This window comes from Chroicocephalus ridibundus, chromosome Z (genome assembly GCF_963924245.1).
Source record: "Chroicocephalus ridibundus chromosome Z, bChrRid1.1, whole genome shotgun sequence".
NCBI classification, from domain to species: Eukaryota; Metazoa; Chordata; class Aves; order Charadriiformes; family Laridae; genus Chroicocephalus; species Chroicocephalus ridibundus.
In genome coordinates, this window is record NC_086316.1 from 23,115,165 (window position 1) to 23,132,992 (window position 17,828).

Sequence of the window (17,828 nt, forward strand, 5' to 3'; positions counted from 1 at the left end):
TGCAATCAGGAGGAAATTTTATATAACACTGCAAGTAATAAATAAATTATGCATAGCAAGACTAAATTCAGAATAAGTATACTGTGAAACAAAATACATTAGAATAGTTGAAGAAAGAATTAATTACAGAGTTAGGATATAAACAGTAATGCATTTCAGGCAGAAGCAAACAACAAAACTGAAGTAAAAATACTCGTGGGCAGAGTTTGTCAAGAGAAACAACATTTACAGGTGGGAAAATGCATCTGATCTCACTGGATGACAATTTAATTACTTGCAGAGAACCAGCACAAGCTTTATGCATGTTAAATCCCACCAAGAAGTAGGTCATTAGAGACACTGTTCGTATGTATGGCTTGAGGTCTGGACAGAAGTGCGTTTCACTGAGTGAACAAGCTCCCGCTACATCTTCCTGATGCCTAATTGCAATTCCACAGCCACTCAAGCAAAGGATGCTTTCACAAACAGCAAAATTAGAATTGTTTCCTGAAATCTTGAAGTGGCAGAAATTCATAAACACATAAGGCTCTTAGTATGTGGAAATTTCCTAAGAAAAGCAATTTGCAAAAATATGCTAGGGAGGCATTACCCAGTCTTAGTAAACAGCACATCTGGTAAACTGAAAGTTGTCAGCAGAAAACCTATGTATTAAGTCCATACTTTATATTAATCTTGGTATCACAAATTAATTGACACCTACATTAATTACTGTTGTGAACTCTTAAGCTCTTCTGCACCACATTAAATCCCCTTGCACTTCCAATATGTAAACAAACACAACACGTAACCAGTTAACTTACCATTCTGACTAAAAACTCAACTACATAACATTCTCTATAAACACATTTTCAGATACAATCTGTTATTCTGCATATAGGAGACTATGAAGCAGGAATCATAGTTCTACACGTGATTTGAAATGAAAATAAAAGTGTGGGCATCTCTTCTGGTTAAACATAAAAGTGCAAAGAAGATGGCTGTGGAACCAAAGAGTGAATACATTTGAGTAATTTGGTATTAAGCAGGTCCTCAAAGTTTTAAGCATGTGGAGGAAGTCATGCTTCATATCAACTGACACTTCAGTTGTATTTGCAGCTTCATCCAAATCACACATCTCATCAAGAACAAAGCTGTCAGGTGGATGCAAGGCAACACAGTAGATACGTGAAGTTATGTTTAGGTGGAAGTCTACAGGAAATTGTAAGCAACACTCTTGTGGCTGTTCATACTATTTAATGAAAGCTAGATGAGAAAAAGACACTTTGGGAGGCATCTAGTAACAAGAGAATAGAAAAGCTTGTAGGAGTCCACCTAAACGTTTTCCAGATTATTGCTGCACGTAGTACTGTCTTCATTAGGGAAGGGAGATGCACTCTCCCTCTTCAAGCCTCTTCCAGAAAGCAACTAGTTGCAAGAAATCTTTTTACTGAAAGCATTTACTGCGTTGAATTTAATATTGAAAATTTAAAATTTGTCACCTAGATGTTTACATATGGTAGAACAATTTATTATTTGGATATTTTTGATGAAGAAATATTTCTTTTCCACTAGCACAAACTGTAGACTTACGTAGTACTTCTGAAGATAGTTGTCAGAATTTCCAGGATAAAGGACATAACTGAACATAATGTATTTAAATGCAAAACATTAGGGGCCATTAGGCAGAAGTTCAGAGTGAACAACAGTTTAGAGTAAAAAAATCCCCAACTTTAATTTGTTTTTGCTGTCTCAAAAAGGGTGAAGAACAGGTCTGAAATTTGGCATATCAGCTTAAAATTGCCTGCAATGGCTTGATCCAACTCACTGACCACCCATAAAGGAAACTATCCCAACCTCTGTCTACCAGCCCGGCTGTTTGTTTTTTTTTTTTTTTTTTTTTTTTTTTTTCTGCTGGCTCAGGAGGCACTTGTCCAACTCTGCACAGAGCGAATTCAGTGTACTAAATGCAGCACAAATCCTACTGCCCCCCATCAGTTCTGCTAGAAAAGAGGCAAGCTAGTCCACTGAAAGGTCAGAGCAGAGCCAGGATTCACAGCCAGGAGCATGGAAGGGAGAAGAAAACTTCTCTCAACAGCGTGTGCTGTTTCTTCGATTCTAGAAATAATGTGGATCTTTATCCTTAAGAAGAATGAAGAAGCCAATACACTGCTATCTTTTTGGAAATCTCAATTTCTCATTTCTCCGAAACAGTCCCTTTTCTTTCCCTCCCCCTTTACCCATCACACAGCAACTAATTTCCCAAAGCCATCAAAGATACTAGTCTATGTTGAAGAATACTGTTGCTTACTGAAGTTTATAGCATAAACTATACTTCTCTCCTGCAGCCAAATCCTGCTTGAAACAATATTCCCATCTCATCAGGAAAGCCTGGCAAGGCTTTCAATTTTTAAGCTGTTATCTCTGACAGAGTTTTGAGAATTATCTTTAAGCTTTCAGGGGAAAATACTCTGATAAGAGAATTGCACGTGAAAAATAGAAATAGATTAGCTCCTCTTTAAAGTTTGCAATCTTTAGTCGGAAGAACTTTCACAGAAATTGAGCAATAACCTTAACTGTGGCACAGTGCAAAAAACTGAAGTGAAAGCACATTTTAAAAAGAGAACTAATGACTATTTGTGGGGAGGTCACGTTTGTGCTTTTCACATCAAGAGGACAAAGCTGTAAGTCAGTCTGAAATGAGCTTTATATTTTCAGTATAAACTGATCTTTAAGTACAAGTTTGATATGTTCTGGACATGGTAAGCTAATTCAAGGACAACTAGAGGTCTGAGCACAAGTCGCAAAAGTTCTACCAAAAATCTGTAGAAAGGCAGTGCATCCCAGAAGAAAATAAGTAAAATAAGTCTTGGTTTCCTTAGCTCCTTGTTTTTCTTTGTTTTGTCTCAACGTAAATAATGTCCTCTTACCTCCTGTGTCAACTTCATAAAATCAAGGAATAAGAGTAAATCTTTAGCAGCATAAATCAAATCTGACTATCATCATTAACAAAATCCAAGACCAAATATAGTTATTACAGCCATTTTTCCTTTTTTTTTTTTTTCCCCATTTTATATCTCTGGGATCTGTTTTTATAGTTAATCTTAGAATATAACTTTGTATCCTCATCACTAACATAAATCAAACATCATGGATGTCCTTAAATATTCTAAAAGGCTCTTAGTGGATACTAAGTATTTTAGATAAAGAATCAGAGAAATGTAGATCTGGAAGGGATTTCAAAAGATCACCTCTGCATACAGGCAATATGAAATATACTATAGTCCATCCCTATGAGATGTTTCATAAACCTCTTCTTAAAACTTCTATAATGGAAATTTAACAACTCCCATGGGAAGCATATTTTAGTGTATCGCTACCCTTATAGTTGGAAAGTTTCTCTCATCTGTCTTTGCTACAAATATAGGTTACTTAGGAGGATACTAAGAGAAACTTCCCAATTATAATGATCATGAAGTACCTCCAAGACTATCTAGAGAAGCCACTAAAATTTTCAAAGACATTCTGGTGTTTGATATGCATACAATTATTTATTGTTTCACCTCATCTTTTTCTGATTCCCTCAGTTATAAAAATGAAATCAGAATTTCTTTACTGAGATTGAGTTTACCTTTAAAACCTTGAATTGACAGGATATAGATGCAGAGTCAGTGGGTTATGTGGTATATCTTCATAGTAGTAGTTAAAAGCTCAGAACAAAAAAGAAAGTATCACATACTTTATAAGAAAAGTGGTTTTGCATTTTAAACTCAAGGATAGAGTTCTGTATTCTACTCCAACAGAAGTCCTGACTTTGAACACATCATGTAATCTGTGTCTCTAGTTCACCTTTAAAAGGACACTAATATTCACATTAAGAGTTTTGTGAAGATACTATATGCAAAATATTTCGAACGCTAACATGAGGAGCGCTGCTTGTTAACAGATTCACCAGATGATACAGAAACACGGCATGTCACAAACCTGACAGGAAGCAAAGAACAAAAGAGCAAATAAGATGCTACTTCTGCCAAACAGGTATTTTTGGTATCGGCTTTTAACTCTCTAAATTGCCTTCTGTCTGCTGACAGTATCTCAATTCTGTTCATAAGCAGTCTTATGATGAATTCAAGATAAAAATTGATTAATTTCAGTATCAGGTGAAGTACAAAAGCCACAGATGTGATACACTTTGCAACTGTGTTAAAGCTACCATAAAGGTAAATTGCTCTATTTCAGGGCTTCCTGAAATCAGGGCATTTTGAATCCTGAATATCGATTATTTAGAATGCTAATTTTAGAATAGTCCAGTTGAGATACAACAAAACTGATATATCTTTTCATGGTTTGTTCTATCTGCACAGGATGGTTAATGTTCTGTTCTCTCATGTTTCTACTTTAAACCAATTCTCATCTAAATTCAGACTACATTTTTAAAGCACAAATTTGTCTTTTCAGCATTGTTCTAGCACAAACCATATTCGCATCAAAAAGGCTTGAGGCAGCAAGTGTCCCGGTTTGTGTATAAAATTGTTTTTCTACTATGATAACTAATTTCTTGCTGCCGTGGAATTCTTGTGAAATTTTTCCCTTCATAATTTTTAAAAAATAAATTAAAAAAATGCATTAAGATTTCAAATAGAATTCAAATTTCATCTTATAGTCACTATTTCACATTCTACATTATTTCCCCCAATGAAAAAAAAAAAATCTTTTGTTTTACAAATATTATTTTTATAGATACAATATTGTTTCAGGCTTGCAGTCATGAAAAGAATTATACTGCTTGGATACTGGAAATACCCTGCCATTAGCCTTGTTATGCACCTGAGATGTGTGAAACCGTCTCAATTACAAATATATTACAGAAGACCTAGGGCCTGATCCCGCAACTGTTATAAGCATCCTACAACAGCCATTTGTCAGTGATAAGGAAGAACAAATATTGGAGGTGCAAGATTCTGCTGGATCAGGCCTTAAGTGTAAGTGCATTATACAACACATTACATGGTGACATAAAATAAAATACTGTATTTTTATGTAATGCAGAAGTAACACACACAATTTACATATAGTAATAATTTATTCTGAAATGTTCATTTTAGTCTCTGTTGAGACATCCCCCATGTCTCGTTAATAAAAGAGCAGCCATCTCACCTCAAATACCAGAATATACAACAAGTTACAGCATAGCAAAAAAATTCTACCTACTTTAAGATAAAATCTAATTCAGGTAAAATAATTTTGTTCAAGGTTTTACAGTTAACACAGTTTTCCTTTTTTTTTTTTTTTGCAGAGCACAAAGAAAGTGTAAATTGTTACACCATAACTATCTATGCACATTATGTGACCACAGAAATGTTAATCATTACTTCAGAAAATGAACCATCAGTTCCATTCATGCAGAAAAGCAGGCTGGGAAAGCTTGTTCAGCGGAAACCATATTACTGTGAATTTCACAGCCACATGATTAATTATTGGGTTAGATGGACTCACAGATACTAAAACTGAGTATACTTTTTTGCATAAATAATACCAATTCTTCCCTGATGTAGTTTAGTCAGTCTGTAATCTAGAAATGATTGATAAAGCAATATGACTGTATCATCTCTATCTGCAATGTTCCATGATTTCAATGACAAGCAATATTTAAAGGATTATGGGATGGGACGCTAATTAAATACATGTTAAACATACTGTACAAATATATTTGCGTTAGCAATTTTATTCCAAACTGTCAATCAGGTATTCCTCCAAAATATTACCAGTGAAGACAAAGTATACTATCAAATATGGCTTCCAGAACAAGGACCCTCTAACAAGAATCTAACCTATTTACAACAAATAAAAACAACAAAAAAATCGATCCCCAATGTTTCAGTTTCATTTGAAACAGAATTTCTAAATAGCTGCTGTATATAATACATCAGTTTTATCTATTTTTTGTTGCACTTAAACAGAAGTTACCAGGTAAGAGCCAGAGTGACGTTTAGGACTCTGAGTTCCACTGGAGTCTGGATTTTCAGACTTGGAGTCACGTTTCTTCGTGGTGTTATTTACTGGTGTTGGTATCTGCGATGGCCGAGCAGAGCTATTGTCCACGCTACTCTTCCTGCGGCTTGGATTGTAGTTGAAAGGAGTCACTCTTGCTGCAACAGCACCAATGGGAGAGCTATGTTTGCTTGAGCTAGTGGAACTGAATGGTGTACGCTCACTTACAGTACTTTCATTATTTTCTGGTGCAGGAACAGGATTATTCTGCAGAGGCTTTGTTTCGGTGCCTTTCTTGTCTGGACTGTCTATCTGAAAGAAAGAGTTCAGACGGTTTTCTAAACCAATGGTACGAACAGGAACACCTCCATTCCCTGGGGTTTGTTTTTCTTGAATCTCTTTAGAATCTTTACCATTCATGCCCCCTTTCTCTGAAACGCTGTCAATAACAGGGGGAGTATTTCCAGTTGGGGACCTTCCAGATCGAGGATTGTTAATTGGGCAGTCCTCTATCCTCACCCACACATCCTCTGTCTTAGAGACAGCTGGTGCCATCTGATAGATGAGAGTTTTGGAATCGGAGCCATTTGTGGCACCCGAGGAAGAATGCTGAGGATCATTCATTATCTGAGGAATTTCGTTTTCTTTTATTTTTCTCCAAGTACCTTTTGCTGGTGCTTGGCTTTCTTTGCTTTGCTTGTGTCCAGAAAGAGAACTTCCATGTTGCTTTTCATCTTCACTTTTTGCCTTTTCACTGGATTCTGAAGAAGCTGACAAAATTGAGGAGGAACTTCCAGTTCTTCGCCAAGTGCTTACACGAGGAAGTGATGACGAATGCTTACTATGCTCACGTTTCCATGTTCCTGATCTATTGATCAGCAATCTAGATGGACTCTCAGAATGAGAACGAGCTATATCATGACGTTTTGCTGGTCTCCCATCATACTCTACAGAAGGGCTCAGATTAGGGGGTAATTTTCGCCAACCACTAGTTGGGGCAGTTGAATGAGTAGATAGAGACATATCAGGAAGAGAAGGACTTAGAACTGGGGTCTGTAGTTGAGACCTGGTGGGAGAATCCGGCCTGGAAGGAGACAGAGATTCAAACGACGCTGACTCTTCTAATTTCCGTCTTAGAGTTGGGCTCGGAGCTTCTTTAATAAAAGTTGACTGACGAACAAGAACAGGTCTCTCGGATCTGTCAGATTCACTTCCGCTAGACTTTGTGGATGACATTCTGGATAGTTCAGTCTTTTTATTTGATCCACCACTGCTGAGAGCTTGGTTTAACCCTTTTGAAGCAGACTCACTTCGTGGAATGCTACTGGTACTCTTAGGTAAGGCAGTTTGCTTTGTAAGGTTTTGCTGGCTCATCTGCCTGCCTGGTGATGTATATGACATTCTACCTGAACTTGAAGATTTAGTTGAAGCTGTGCTAGGAGATGATGTCCTTGGCAACTGAGACAGTTTGTTGGGAGGATTTATACCATTTCTTCCAGGGGAAATTGAGTTTCGGCCAGGAGACTGCAGAGGCCTACTTAATGGCTGCTGTTGAGGTCTAGAAGGAGTGGAGTCTCTAGATCCTGATCTAGAAGGTCCTTTACTTGATCCACTCTGGTTCAACCCTGATGGTTGCCTAGTTACAGGAGCTGGCTCAGGTTTCACCGATGACTTGACTCCTCTTGGAGAACTAGTCAAACTTTGGCCTTCACTGGGACTCTTGGAGTTCGTGTTTTTGAGTGGGGGACCCTTTTTGGAAACAGGACTAGTGCTTGAAGAACTATTTCGAACTCCTGGAATATGGATCATTGTCCTACCACGTGAAATTGAAGGCACGCTTGTCTGTTGTGGTTGCTTCAACTGGCTTGAAACTTCTGAATTGGAGCGAGCTTTTCCTGTAATTATACTTTTATACACTTTCTTGCCTCCTTTGATTCCCCTGCTTTCAGATTCTACTTTTTTAGACTCCAATGTACTCTTTTCTCCTGGTTTAAGAATTCTTGGACCTTTATTACTAGTGAAAGGCTTTTCTTCTTGATCTGGCGTAAGATGAAATGGTGACCCTAGTGAAATACCAGATTTTAATGAAAGGATAGAATCAGAGTCTGATGAAGCTTGTCTAGACAGCGATGCAGCAGCCGCAGCTTGATGCAAGCTACTGACTATAGAATTTGCACCTTCTTGTATAGCTTTCCAATCAAAGTTCTCTGAATCAGGTGAGAAACCATGTTCTGAATCTGGCCTTTGTATCTCTCTCAAATCCAGTGTTAAATCTTCTGCCAATATACCACCTGTATTTCTGGAATTATTTTTTTCACTTTCACTCTTTATTCTTGAGGGTTTTTTCTTTTTGGGCATAGCAGAACTAATGCATTCCTGCAACAGATCATCTTCTGAATCAATACTAAGAGAACTCAGAGAGCTGTTTCTAGAGAAACATACAGGAGTATCTTCAACATGAAATGATTTAGGTGCGTAACCAGAAGTTTGTGGTCTGTTTGATTCCATCTGCGAATCAGGAGCCTCAGTACGTTTTTCAGCTTCCCCTTCTTTGTTGTTATTGTTCTCTTGATCAATATCACTGAGGGAACTAAGAGATGAATTGCGAGAAAAACAAACAGGTGTGTTTTCAATAGCAAAATTCTGCATTTTCTCATCTGTAGCTGCTCCTCTGTCTGGAATATCTTTAGTTGACTGAGAGAAAGTTTTAGGCTGGCTTCTGCCTGTTGGGTGTTTTTGACAAACTTGTGTCCTGCTACTTGGTTGCTGATTTGAAGACTGTTCTGGATTAGTGCAGTCTTTAATTTCAGTTTCTTTTGCTTCTTTTCCCTTTCTTAATTCTGCCTTCTCCCTTGAAAGGTCAACATCATCATCATCAAAATCTAAAGAACTTAGGGAATCATTCCGTGAAAAACAATAAGGAGTTCCCTCAATTGGTGTGTAATGGTGAGGGGAATCAAATGCAAAGCTTCCTCTTACACGCTCCTCATTATTTGGTAATTTGTCATTAAAATCTCTTGAATTATTTTTAAGATTCTGTTTCTTTCCATCTCTGTTCTCTGGATAGCTTCTTTCATTACTAACATTGCTTTTAGGCTCTGTGGGTTTTCTTATACGTGCTCTGTATTCATTATTTTGGGGAACAGGCTTTACTGGTGATGTTGGCTTCTTCTTCTCACCTTCTGATTGGTTTTTATTACTTACAGATGAAGACGCTTGTTGAATTTGATCCATTATCTTCTTCACTCTGAAAGGTTTGTGACTTTTTCCTTTTGGCATAGCTGAGTTAATGCACTCAGCCAGAATATCACCCTCTTCTGTTTTGTCATCATCCAGGCCTGGAGGAGTCACAGTTGCGCTTTTTGCTCTCTGAGACTCATCGGTGCTTCTACCTTCTGTAGGAATGGTGTCTCGCTTTTCAAATTCCCCTGATTCTGCTCCCGTACCCACACTGTCCACGTTGGCTAACTCGCTCGGGGGCGATTCTATTGTGAGATCACTCAGAGATGTAGCTGTTGAAAAGTTTATTGGTGTACCTTCAACACAATATACCCGTGGCATATCATCTCCTGGTGTAAAACTCACATGCTTTTGGGATTGCAATCTGCTTTGTGAAGGCAAAAGTTTGTAAACTGGCAGCTGGCTGGGCTTTCTGGCAACAGGAGGAGGTATTTTTTGAGCAGATGCTTGAGAAGGCTTTTTGGCTTTACGCGAAGACTTTGTTGGCATTGCAGAAATAATACATGCTTCCAGTATTTCAATATCATCATCGTCATCAGAATCATCCAGAATGTCTTTTTCTGCTTCAGTAGGCTTGTCCGCTTTCTTCTCTTGGTTATCCTTTGTATCGTCTGACTCTTCAGGTTCCGCTTCATTTCCATGTTCATTTTCATGAACCGGAGGCATTATTCTTAACTCTACATCTTTCTGTATAAACGGCTCATCAAGACTCAGAGCACTCAGGCTAGAAGAGCAAGAAAACCCATCCGGTGTACTTTCTGTGGCAAAATGTAATAGCGTATCAGCATCTGGCAGTACCTGAACTCTTTGAACAGCTGCATTTACAGCTGCCTGTCTAGGACCAGGCTCTCTCTTTTCTGCACTAGGTACTTTACCTTTAGCTACGTCTCTTTTTACTTGAACTCCTTGAGCAGGAGGTGGTGTTTTACTTCGGCTTGGAGGCATTGTTTGTCCAGGGCTGTCTGGAAGGTCACTGGGACTTATAATACCACTTACCATTCCACTGCAAGGCTCACTTTGAACTGAACTAGCAATTGAACGGCTTTCAAAACTATCCAGGGAACTTACAGATGTACATCTGCTGAACATGAGTGGTGTTTCCTGCACATAATGTTCTGGTGGGCTTTTCGGAGTCTGTGCACCACTCTTTGAGGGAGATTTGGCACCTGAAGAAAATTCAACAGCTTTATGTCTAGAGGAATCAGAAGGAGACAAACTAGAAGTCTGAAGTCTACTGGACTTTGTTCTGATGTGCTGTGATGTTGATGTGATTTCACTTACTGCACCTTCTGTAGATAGAGCCCCACTGTTTTCCTTTAGTTCTGCTATCTGTAGTGTGTTATTAGCATCTGTCACACGTGTGGATTGATCACGTCCTATTTCATCTTCAGCTGATGACAGAGATGACAAAGAGCTACACCTTGAAAAGCATATTGGGGTATCTTCCACACAGTAAGTTTGAATAGTTTCCTGATTAATAGAGGGAGTTTTACAGGAGGCAGTCTTTTGCGCATGACTGCCTCTGCTCTGTGCAGAATTTGGGTGAAGCTGATTCTGTCTCTTTGAACCAGCTGAGGGGGCTGATGTGCTCCCACTGCTTGAGGAAATATGGTCAGTTTTAGTGCTTTGCACTGAAGAAGTCTTTGGAAAAGTAAAAGATGGCTTCTGAGAAGAAGGAGGAACTTCTGTTGAGTATTTTAAACTATAATCAATAGGCTGATCGACATGATGTTCCTCTTCATTGTACTTTATGCTATAGTTAGTTGGTCTGTCTTCCTCTTCATGTTGTTCCTCCTCAGAATAACGTTCACTATAGTTGGTTGGCTTATCATCATCATAATCATCAACCTGGCACAAGGACTGGTTTACTTTCTGATTCATTCCAAGAGTTGAGCCTACTCTGTTCTGATCTGAACCATTAGATCCTCTTGATCTAAAGGTAGAAACGCACTCTTGCTGTCCAAAAGGTGACTGATATTTCATGTGTTTATCATCCCCACTTTCAGTGTACACAGGGTAGGTTGCATTTTGGCTCCTTGACTGCCTTTGTTCATTTTGTTTCATTTCATCATCTATTATATGCTTAGGCCTTGCCCATCTTTCATTCTGAGAGGGACTTTGCCTTCCAGAATTCAACTGTTCATCTGAGTATTTAAGACTATAATTAATAGGAGTGTCTAGCTCTCCATCATTGTCATCCATATGATTTGCGCTATGAATCTTATGTGCCAGGTCAGCTGGGTATTGACCATAACTACAAAATTTACTTTCATCATCTTCGGAGTAAGATTCAATGGAAGGTTTCATTTGGCCTCTTTTACCATAGCCATCACTGCTGCTCACACTATTTAAACTGTCATTTGAAGCTCTCTTGTATTCCATTTTTGTATAAGGCACAGGACACGTCCTGTTTGAATTCTCAGCCTTAGGGAAGTACGCATTTGAGTGAGTATGGGCAGTGGCTGATCTCCTTGGAGCATTTCTGTCTTCTGTCAAACAGTGCATTTCAGAAGTGGAACCAGAACTTCTGTCTTCTTGTGGAATATGCATGCTTGTTACTTCTTCCATAACTTTGGCGATCTGAGCTGCAGCAGTAGAAATCTGCATTCCTATTCTCTTAGAGGAGTTCCCAGTATTCTCTGCAGCTGGATGATAGGTATTTAAACCTACTGCTCGATCCCTATCCAGACTTCTGTCTTTCTCAGATCGAGAATTTTCTATGTTTCCTCTATTGGAAGAGGAGGAGCCAGGCAATACTGTAGTATTTAAATATGGCGAAAGTACAGTCATATTACCAGCATTAAAACTTTCTGATCTGCACATACCATCATCATGCCGACTGGAGTCCAGGACATACTCACTGTACAGATTTTGCTTATGTCTCTGCTTATTACGGTGAGATGCTTTTGGGCTTAAATTATCAATGTTGTCAAAAGTCTCTGATAAATGCTGAGCATCTAATTCTGCTTCCAGTGCTTTCTGTTTTCTGACATGAAGAGATGGTAAGCTTGATCCTGGAGACATGATGTTGGCATCCTTGTATTTCGCTGGCCTGTTTGCCATGAGGTTCCTTAGAGCTGCAGCACTACCCATGGCTATCATTTTGTGTTTTGAGTGAATGAGATTTTTCAGCATGCTGACTGCTCCCATGTCCCACAGCGCCTCCTGATCCTTCGCGTTCCGTGCAGAGAGATTCCACAGGGTCCCGCATGCATTGCTGACTATTGTCAAACTGTGCGACTTCAAGTGTTGCAGCAAGGTTTGTAAGCAGCTGTTCTCTCGCAAGATTTGCCTGGTGGTGAGTAATTGAAAACAAACATCAGTAAGTGGCATTTCAAAAGGATAAAAGACAAAGCAAAACAAAAACCTGTTATGCTAGAGGCAAGTTTTGCCCTTAGAAAGGATAATCATGAATTCTCCAGTGCAAATTTATCTCTTATTTCCTCTAGCTTTCATCTGAATGCTAATAAAATCCTATTACAAATATGAATAGTTAGCTTTTAGTACAGTTCATCATTAACAAGCAGCAGGTATTAATCTGTTTGCATATTCCTGTTTCATAACTGAAACACTTGCCTTATAAAATGCATTACAAATCCACCATACTTAATTACTATACTTAATACATGCATTCATATTAAGACTCAGTCACAGAAACTGTCTGCTAAGTACACATGTGGAACTGCTAAAGATTTTCAGATAAAGTATACGCACCTATGGTCCTCATTCGTAGCAATTAAGCTAGAAACATTTCTTAATATTCCTCCTCCACTCTCTATGATGGCTAAAGTGTTTGTTTGGCTCCGGTACGTCAGTGTGCCGACTAGAAATGCAAGAGCACCATCAACAGCACATATGTCAGCTTTGTTCTCAGTACAGTGTGCTGACAAATTCCATAAGGCACTCAGAACACTTTTTAGGGTGGATTCCTAGGAAAATAACAAAATGACAGAATTAGAGAGGTTTTCAACTACTGATCACAAGCTCTCAGATATACACATTAGCTGCAAGTGGTTATGTATTTTCCAATTTCTGCTTTCTGGGCTGGTAAATTAAACGCAGGCAGCAGTGCACACATAAATACTTTTGCTCGCTTCTCTCCTTCCTCAGATTTGGTATTGCTTGCCCCAAGGTTTTCAGAAGCATATGCCACAATACTTGTTAGCTGCCATAATGGTAAAAATGGCTTGAAGACTAGCTGGCAGGAGACTCTGGGATGGAATATAATCCTGTGTGGATACCAAAAATTGATCTAGAAAATTACAGAAGTGGTAGTTATCTATTCACTAACTCAAAAGAGGATTTATTAAATTGCAAAATTATAAAAAAGGCTATTTCAACAGCATAGCTCAAGAAACTGAAGAGCAAAAGCTGTCAACCCTCATAAATAAAACCACAGAAATACCAATAGTTTTGAGATGTCATTGCTACATTGTGGTCTGCTGCTATGTTAACTCAAAGCAACTCTCTTCTTCAAAGCAAGATACCTAAAGCACCCCAAACATTTGACCAACTGCTTTTATCAAAAAGGACAACAATATTTGTATTTTGTGTAAAATAAATGCAATCTCTCCAAAACTTATCTCAATCAATTATAGAGGATACCTTTTTAACTTCTAAAGCACATTCCATCAATGCTTTAACACTTCCAACTTCTCTTAGAGTCTTTTTACTGTTTACATCTGCTCGCCAGGACAAGTTCCTCAACACACTTGCAATGACCTGCAAAATGTGAAAGAAAAATAATGTATCTCTGTATAGCTACTTCTTTAGCAGGTTATTAGACTTTCCTCCTGGATTTCTGGCATGCTATGGATTCATTAACAGCAGTTGTGTTCAGCTACTGAACTAAAATTTGCTAAAAGCTGCTTTTTGTTGTGTTGCCTGCTAGACTGTTCTAACATTTCAGTATGTAGTTTGATCAAAGGTACTGACTTCTGTGTGTGGCCACCTAAAACAAATATTTGAAATCTGGTTCCCTGCTTTCCACACCGGTTGAAAAATTGTTCCAAAAATTCAGATTTGTGCCCTACTCTGATGTCTGCACTGGACTGATGTAATCTCAGGAGAGATACACATCATCTTTTTCTCAGCTTTTGTGCTTGTAAAATAGAATAATAACACTTGCCTGTCTCTCAGATAGTATGATTACTTGGATTAATGTTTATAAAGCTCTTTGAAGTCTTTTAAAAATACACTGTGTCTTTTACAATCAGAATAGTTATCTCCAGAAGATGAGCAGCCATTCAGCCTATGTCCTTGCTTTTGGCAGCAGGTAGATGGAGGGAGACTCTCAACTAGAGAGGACAGTCATTATGTATTAAACTCCCTCTATTTAAGGGCTGCAGTACGCATGTATATCTGTCATGACATATTTGATAGAAAACTTTTACCTATGGATGTTCTCATTGACACCGAAGTGCGTGAGGTTGTTAGATTACGTGATGAATGCTCGCCGGCTCACGCGCACAAGGGAGCACGGGGAGGCAGTGGCAGATGGAAGAGCCCAGTAATGCCCTGCCCTGGCTGCTCCCAGTCTCACCGCAGGAGCCATCAGCCCATCAGAGGCCCATCTCAACACGCCCAGAGGAGCGCAGGCACCCAAAGGCAGCCGGGAACCCGAAATAAGGGCTCAGAGGAGGGGGCACCCTGGCCAGGCTCCTTCCAGGGCTCTCCCAGGAGAGACACAGCCCTATGACCCAGGTGTGACACCCGTTCAGGGAAGTCAATGGGAGCAGCTCTCTGCACTTTTTGGACTTAGGCAGGTCAGTCCAGAAGTCCTGGTGTAGGGATGTGAGACATCTTATGGGATCCAGGGGAAAAGCATTCTGGGACTACAATGGGATGGGAGGACCCAAAGGCTTCCAAAGGCAGGAAAAAGGAAGGATCTAGGTGATTTGGGGAGGTACAAGCATGGGAAAACACAGGGATAAGGGGACAGAAAAGCACAGCTGCATCTAAACAGCTGTCTGGCTGTTTGGCCATACGGTTTGCCTGATGACCACTGTCTGTCCATATTCTTATCAAATCCCATTTCTAACTTTTCCTGAGTGAGGGACTTCCTGCTCTGTGCGCATGCGTGTGTAAGGGGTCATTGCAGGTCAGAGGGCCCATGTGTCTGTGACTTCCTTTTCAGGAATCCTAAATATATTTAATATCTGCCCTAATATTAAATCACAGAGTTTACCCAATAACCTCAATTGTAATTCTTATTATTTTCTCAATTGTAACTAGCTAGCTCATCCTCTAGGCGAGAAATTTTTTTGTGAACGGTGTTTTAAGAGATGAAGTCAATTTTACTTAAAATTCTTCTTTTATCTGATGATTCACTCAAACTGCAAGGAAAACAAGGTTTTCCTTTCCATAAGCTGTTCTAGTTTGTTAACAGTATATATTAATTAAAATGGATTCTAAGTTAATATTTAATCATTTTAAACAAGTTCCATACCAGTGAAGAACAGTTCTGTGCCCTCAACTGTAAGATCACCCTAAGCACTTCTTAAAGACTTCACTTCCAGGCTGTTTTCTTACATAGCAGGAGCCATTGGAAGAGACACACAGGTGTCATACCAAACACTTTGCTTATATTTAGAAAGCTTCTTTGGGAGATGCTGGTATCGAGAGTAGTTATGTATGACTTGTCAAATGCAGATTCACTTTTGAAATACAGCTTTGTCCACCATTATTCCCCTATTGTTTACTTGCTGCAACTGCAGGAGGAACCACAACACTCCAGGTAATCCCAGTCCATTAGCACCATCACTAGTATACTAAATTAGAGGATGTAAGATTGCTCAAACTTGTCTTTGAAACTGGACTTCCACTAACAGATCAGGGTCATAAAAGTGAGTTTTATAGCCCATGTGTTATATGTGCTTTGGTAAAAAAAAAAAAAGAACATGACCCACAGATAAGCATTTTTACAAGAAGAAAGTTGTAGCGCACAATTTGTGGAACGAGTACAGGTTCCAACTTTACATCAAAGTTAAGGCAGACAAAACAACATAAGAACAACTCCCTCCACACCCCCACCCCGCACTTCCCCAAACCAGGCTGCGATGGACGAAACGTACTTCAAAGAGAGAGACTAATTGAAAAAAGAGGGCTGGCTGTGGACAGCACACTAGAAACTTCATGAAGATGATAGAATTCAAGTACAAAAATAACCGGTGGTGAGCCCAAATGAGTAGAAGGAAGTTAAGTATTAGGAAAGGAGAGCAGAAACACTGTATTTTAATACAGCGCAATGAAATTCATGGGATGCAAAGTGATGGAAACGTCCAAGTTGAAGAACCGTTTTATCTGAAAAGGACATTACCTGCTGTAAGTCTTCACTTTCCGATTTCAGCTGGGCTACAAGAGCTCTCATACAGCCCTTCATAGAACACAGTGTAGCCTGTTAGGAATCAGAAGAAAAAAGAAAGTGAACAGAATTAAATGACAGGTTAGGTGGCTTGCTTCTGCAAATGTTTTGAATATTTTAAGCTAATCATAGCTGAAGTTATGAAGTTATCATAGTAAAATATGTTGCTAACAACAAATATTTGGTTTACAACTACTAAAGAGTTAAGCGTAACTGTCAGTTTCTATTCTGGAGCATACTTAAGTGGTAAACTTGTGCTAAATTTGGTATTTTTTACAACAGGTCTAGGACTTGATCTGGAAATTTACTACCTTAGAAACATTCTTTACTATGCATCAGATAAAAATCACCTGTGAGCTGTCTATTAAGTCTCACAATCATATTTTTTTCTTTCAAATAAACATAATATGAAAACTAATATGAATATTTAAAACTGACACAAATATAGCAACATTTCTATAACGTTTGAAGAACAACTTTTCACAAATACAATAGGAACTGAAAAAATGCAAGGCTTACGCTGGAAATTGGTTGTGACAAAGCACAACAAGAAATTCAAAACCAGAGTCTGTGTTAGAAGTGTTCTACTCATCAGCTGGACAGCATGTACACTGGCATCTCCGAGTAGTTTAGTTTATGCTATAAACCCAGTAACTGCAGCCCTGTAGCAGTTATTAACTGGTTGATGTAATGAGCCAATATTTTGTGAAGCAATTAATTTGCAGCAAAGATTTATGCTTTACTCTTGTCTGAAACTTTGAACAAAAAGCGACTTATATGAAGCCTGTCATTTCCATTCACTCCTGAAATGTCTTCCTCTAGAGTAGAAAGATAAAAGTCTTCTCAGTATGAAGTTATTTTAAGATCCTTAGCTTGGCAAACTCTCGGGCAAGAAATTATTGAAAGCAAGGTCTTTGTCAGAAATTAGAGAACCTATTTTCTCTTATAATAATTTGAAGTATTGTCCATTATGAGCCAGATATTCTCCAAATATTTAAACGCAAACTCCAGCCTGAAAAGGCTTGCAAAGTTTCATCAGCCAGTAATGGTATCGTTAAATAACTGACAACTTTACAAACTTCAACTCAATTAGCAGTTTCTGTTAGAAAAAATCTCACTATCCATAATCATTGGTCTATAATCATTATGTGTTATACTAACTAATGCTCATAAAAAATTAAGCCAATAGATAAAATCCTTACTTTCAGTGACACATCAAAAGTGGTTTAATTTACTACGAGAGCTGACACTACGCTTG

General features: G+C 38.7%; 1 protein-coding gene across 6 annotated transcripts in view; it reads right to left on the reverse strand.

Moving 5' to 3' along the window:
* The window catches only part of APC (APC regulator of WNT signaling pathway), a 99,342-nt gene continuing 81,514 nt past the window's right edge, over positions 1 to 17,828 (reverse strand). For all 6 annotated transcript variants that reach the window (XM_063321456.1, XM_063321454.1, XM_063321457.1 and 3 more), the window contains 4 exons: positions 16,526 to 16,603; positions 13,813 to 13,929; positions 12,922 to 13,136; positions 1 to 12,499 (listed from right to left, as the gene is read on the reverse strand). In XM_063321456.1, the coding sequence (XP_063177526.1) occupies positions 5,929 to 12,499; positions 12,922 to 13,136; positions 13,813 to 13,929; positions 16,526 to 16,603 (6,981 nt within the window). In that variant the 3' untranslated portion in view covers positions 1 to 5,928. The remainder of the gene's footprint in view (positions 12,500 to 12,921; positions 13,137 to 13,812; positions 13,930 to 16,525; positions 16,604 to 17,828) is intronic.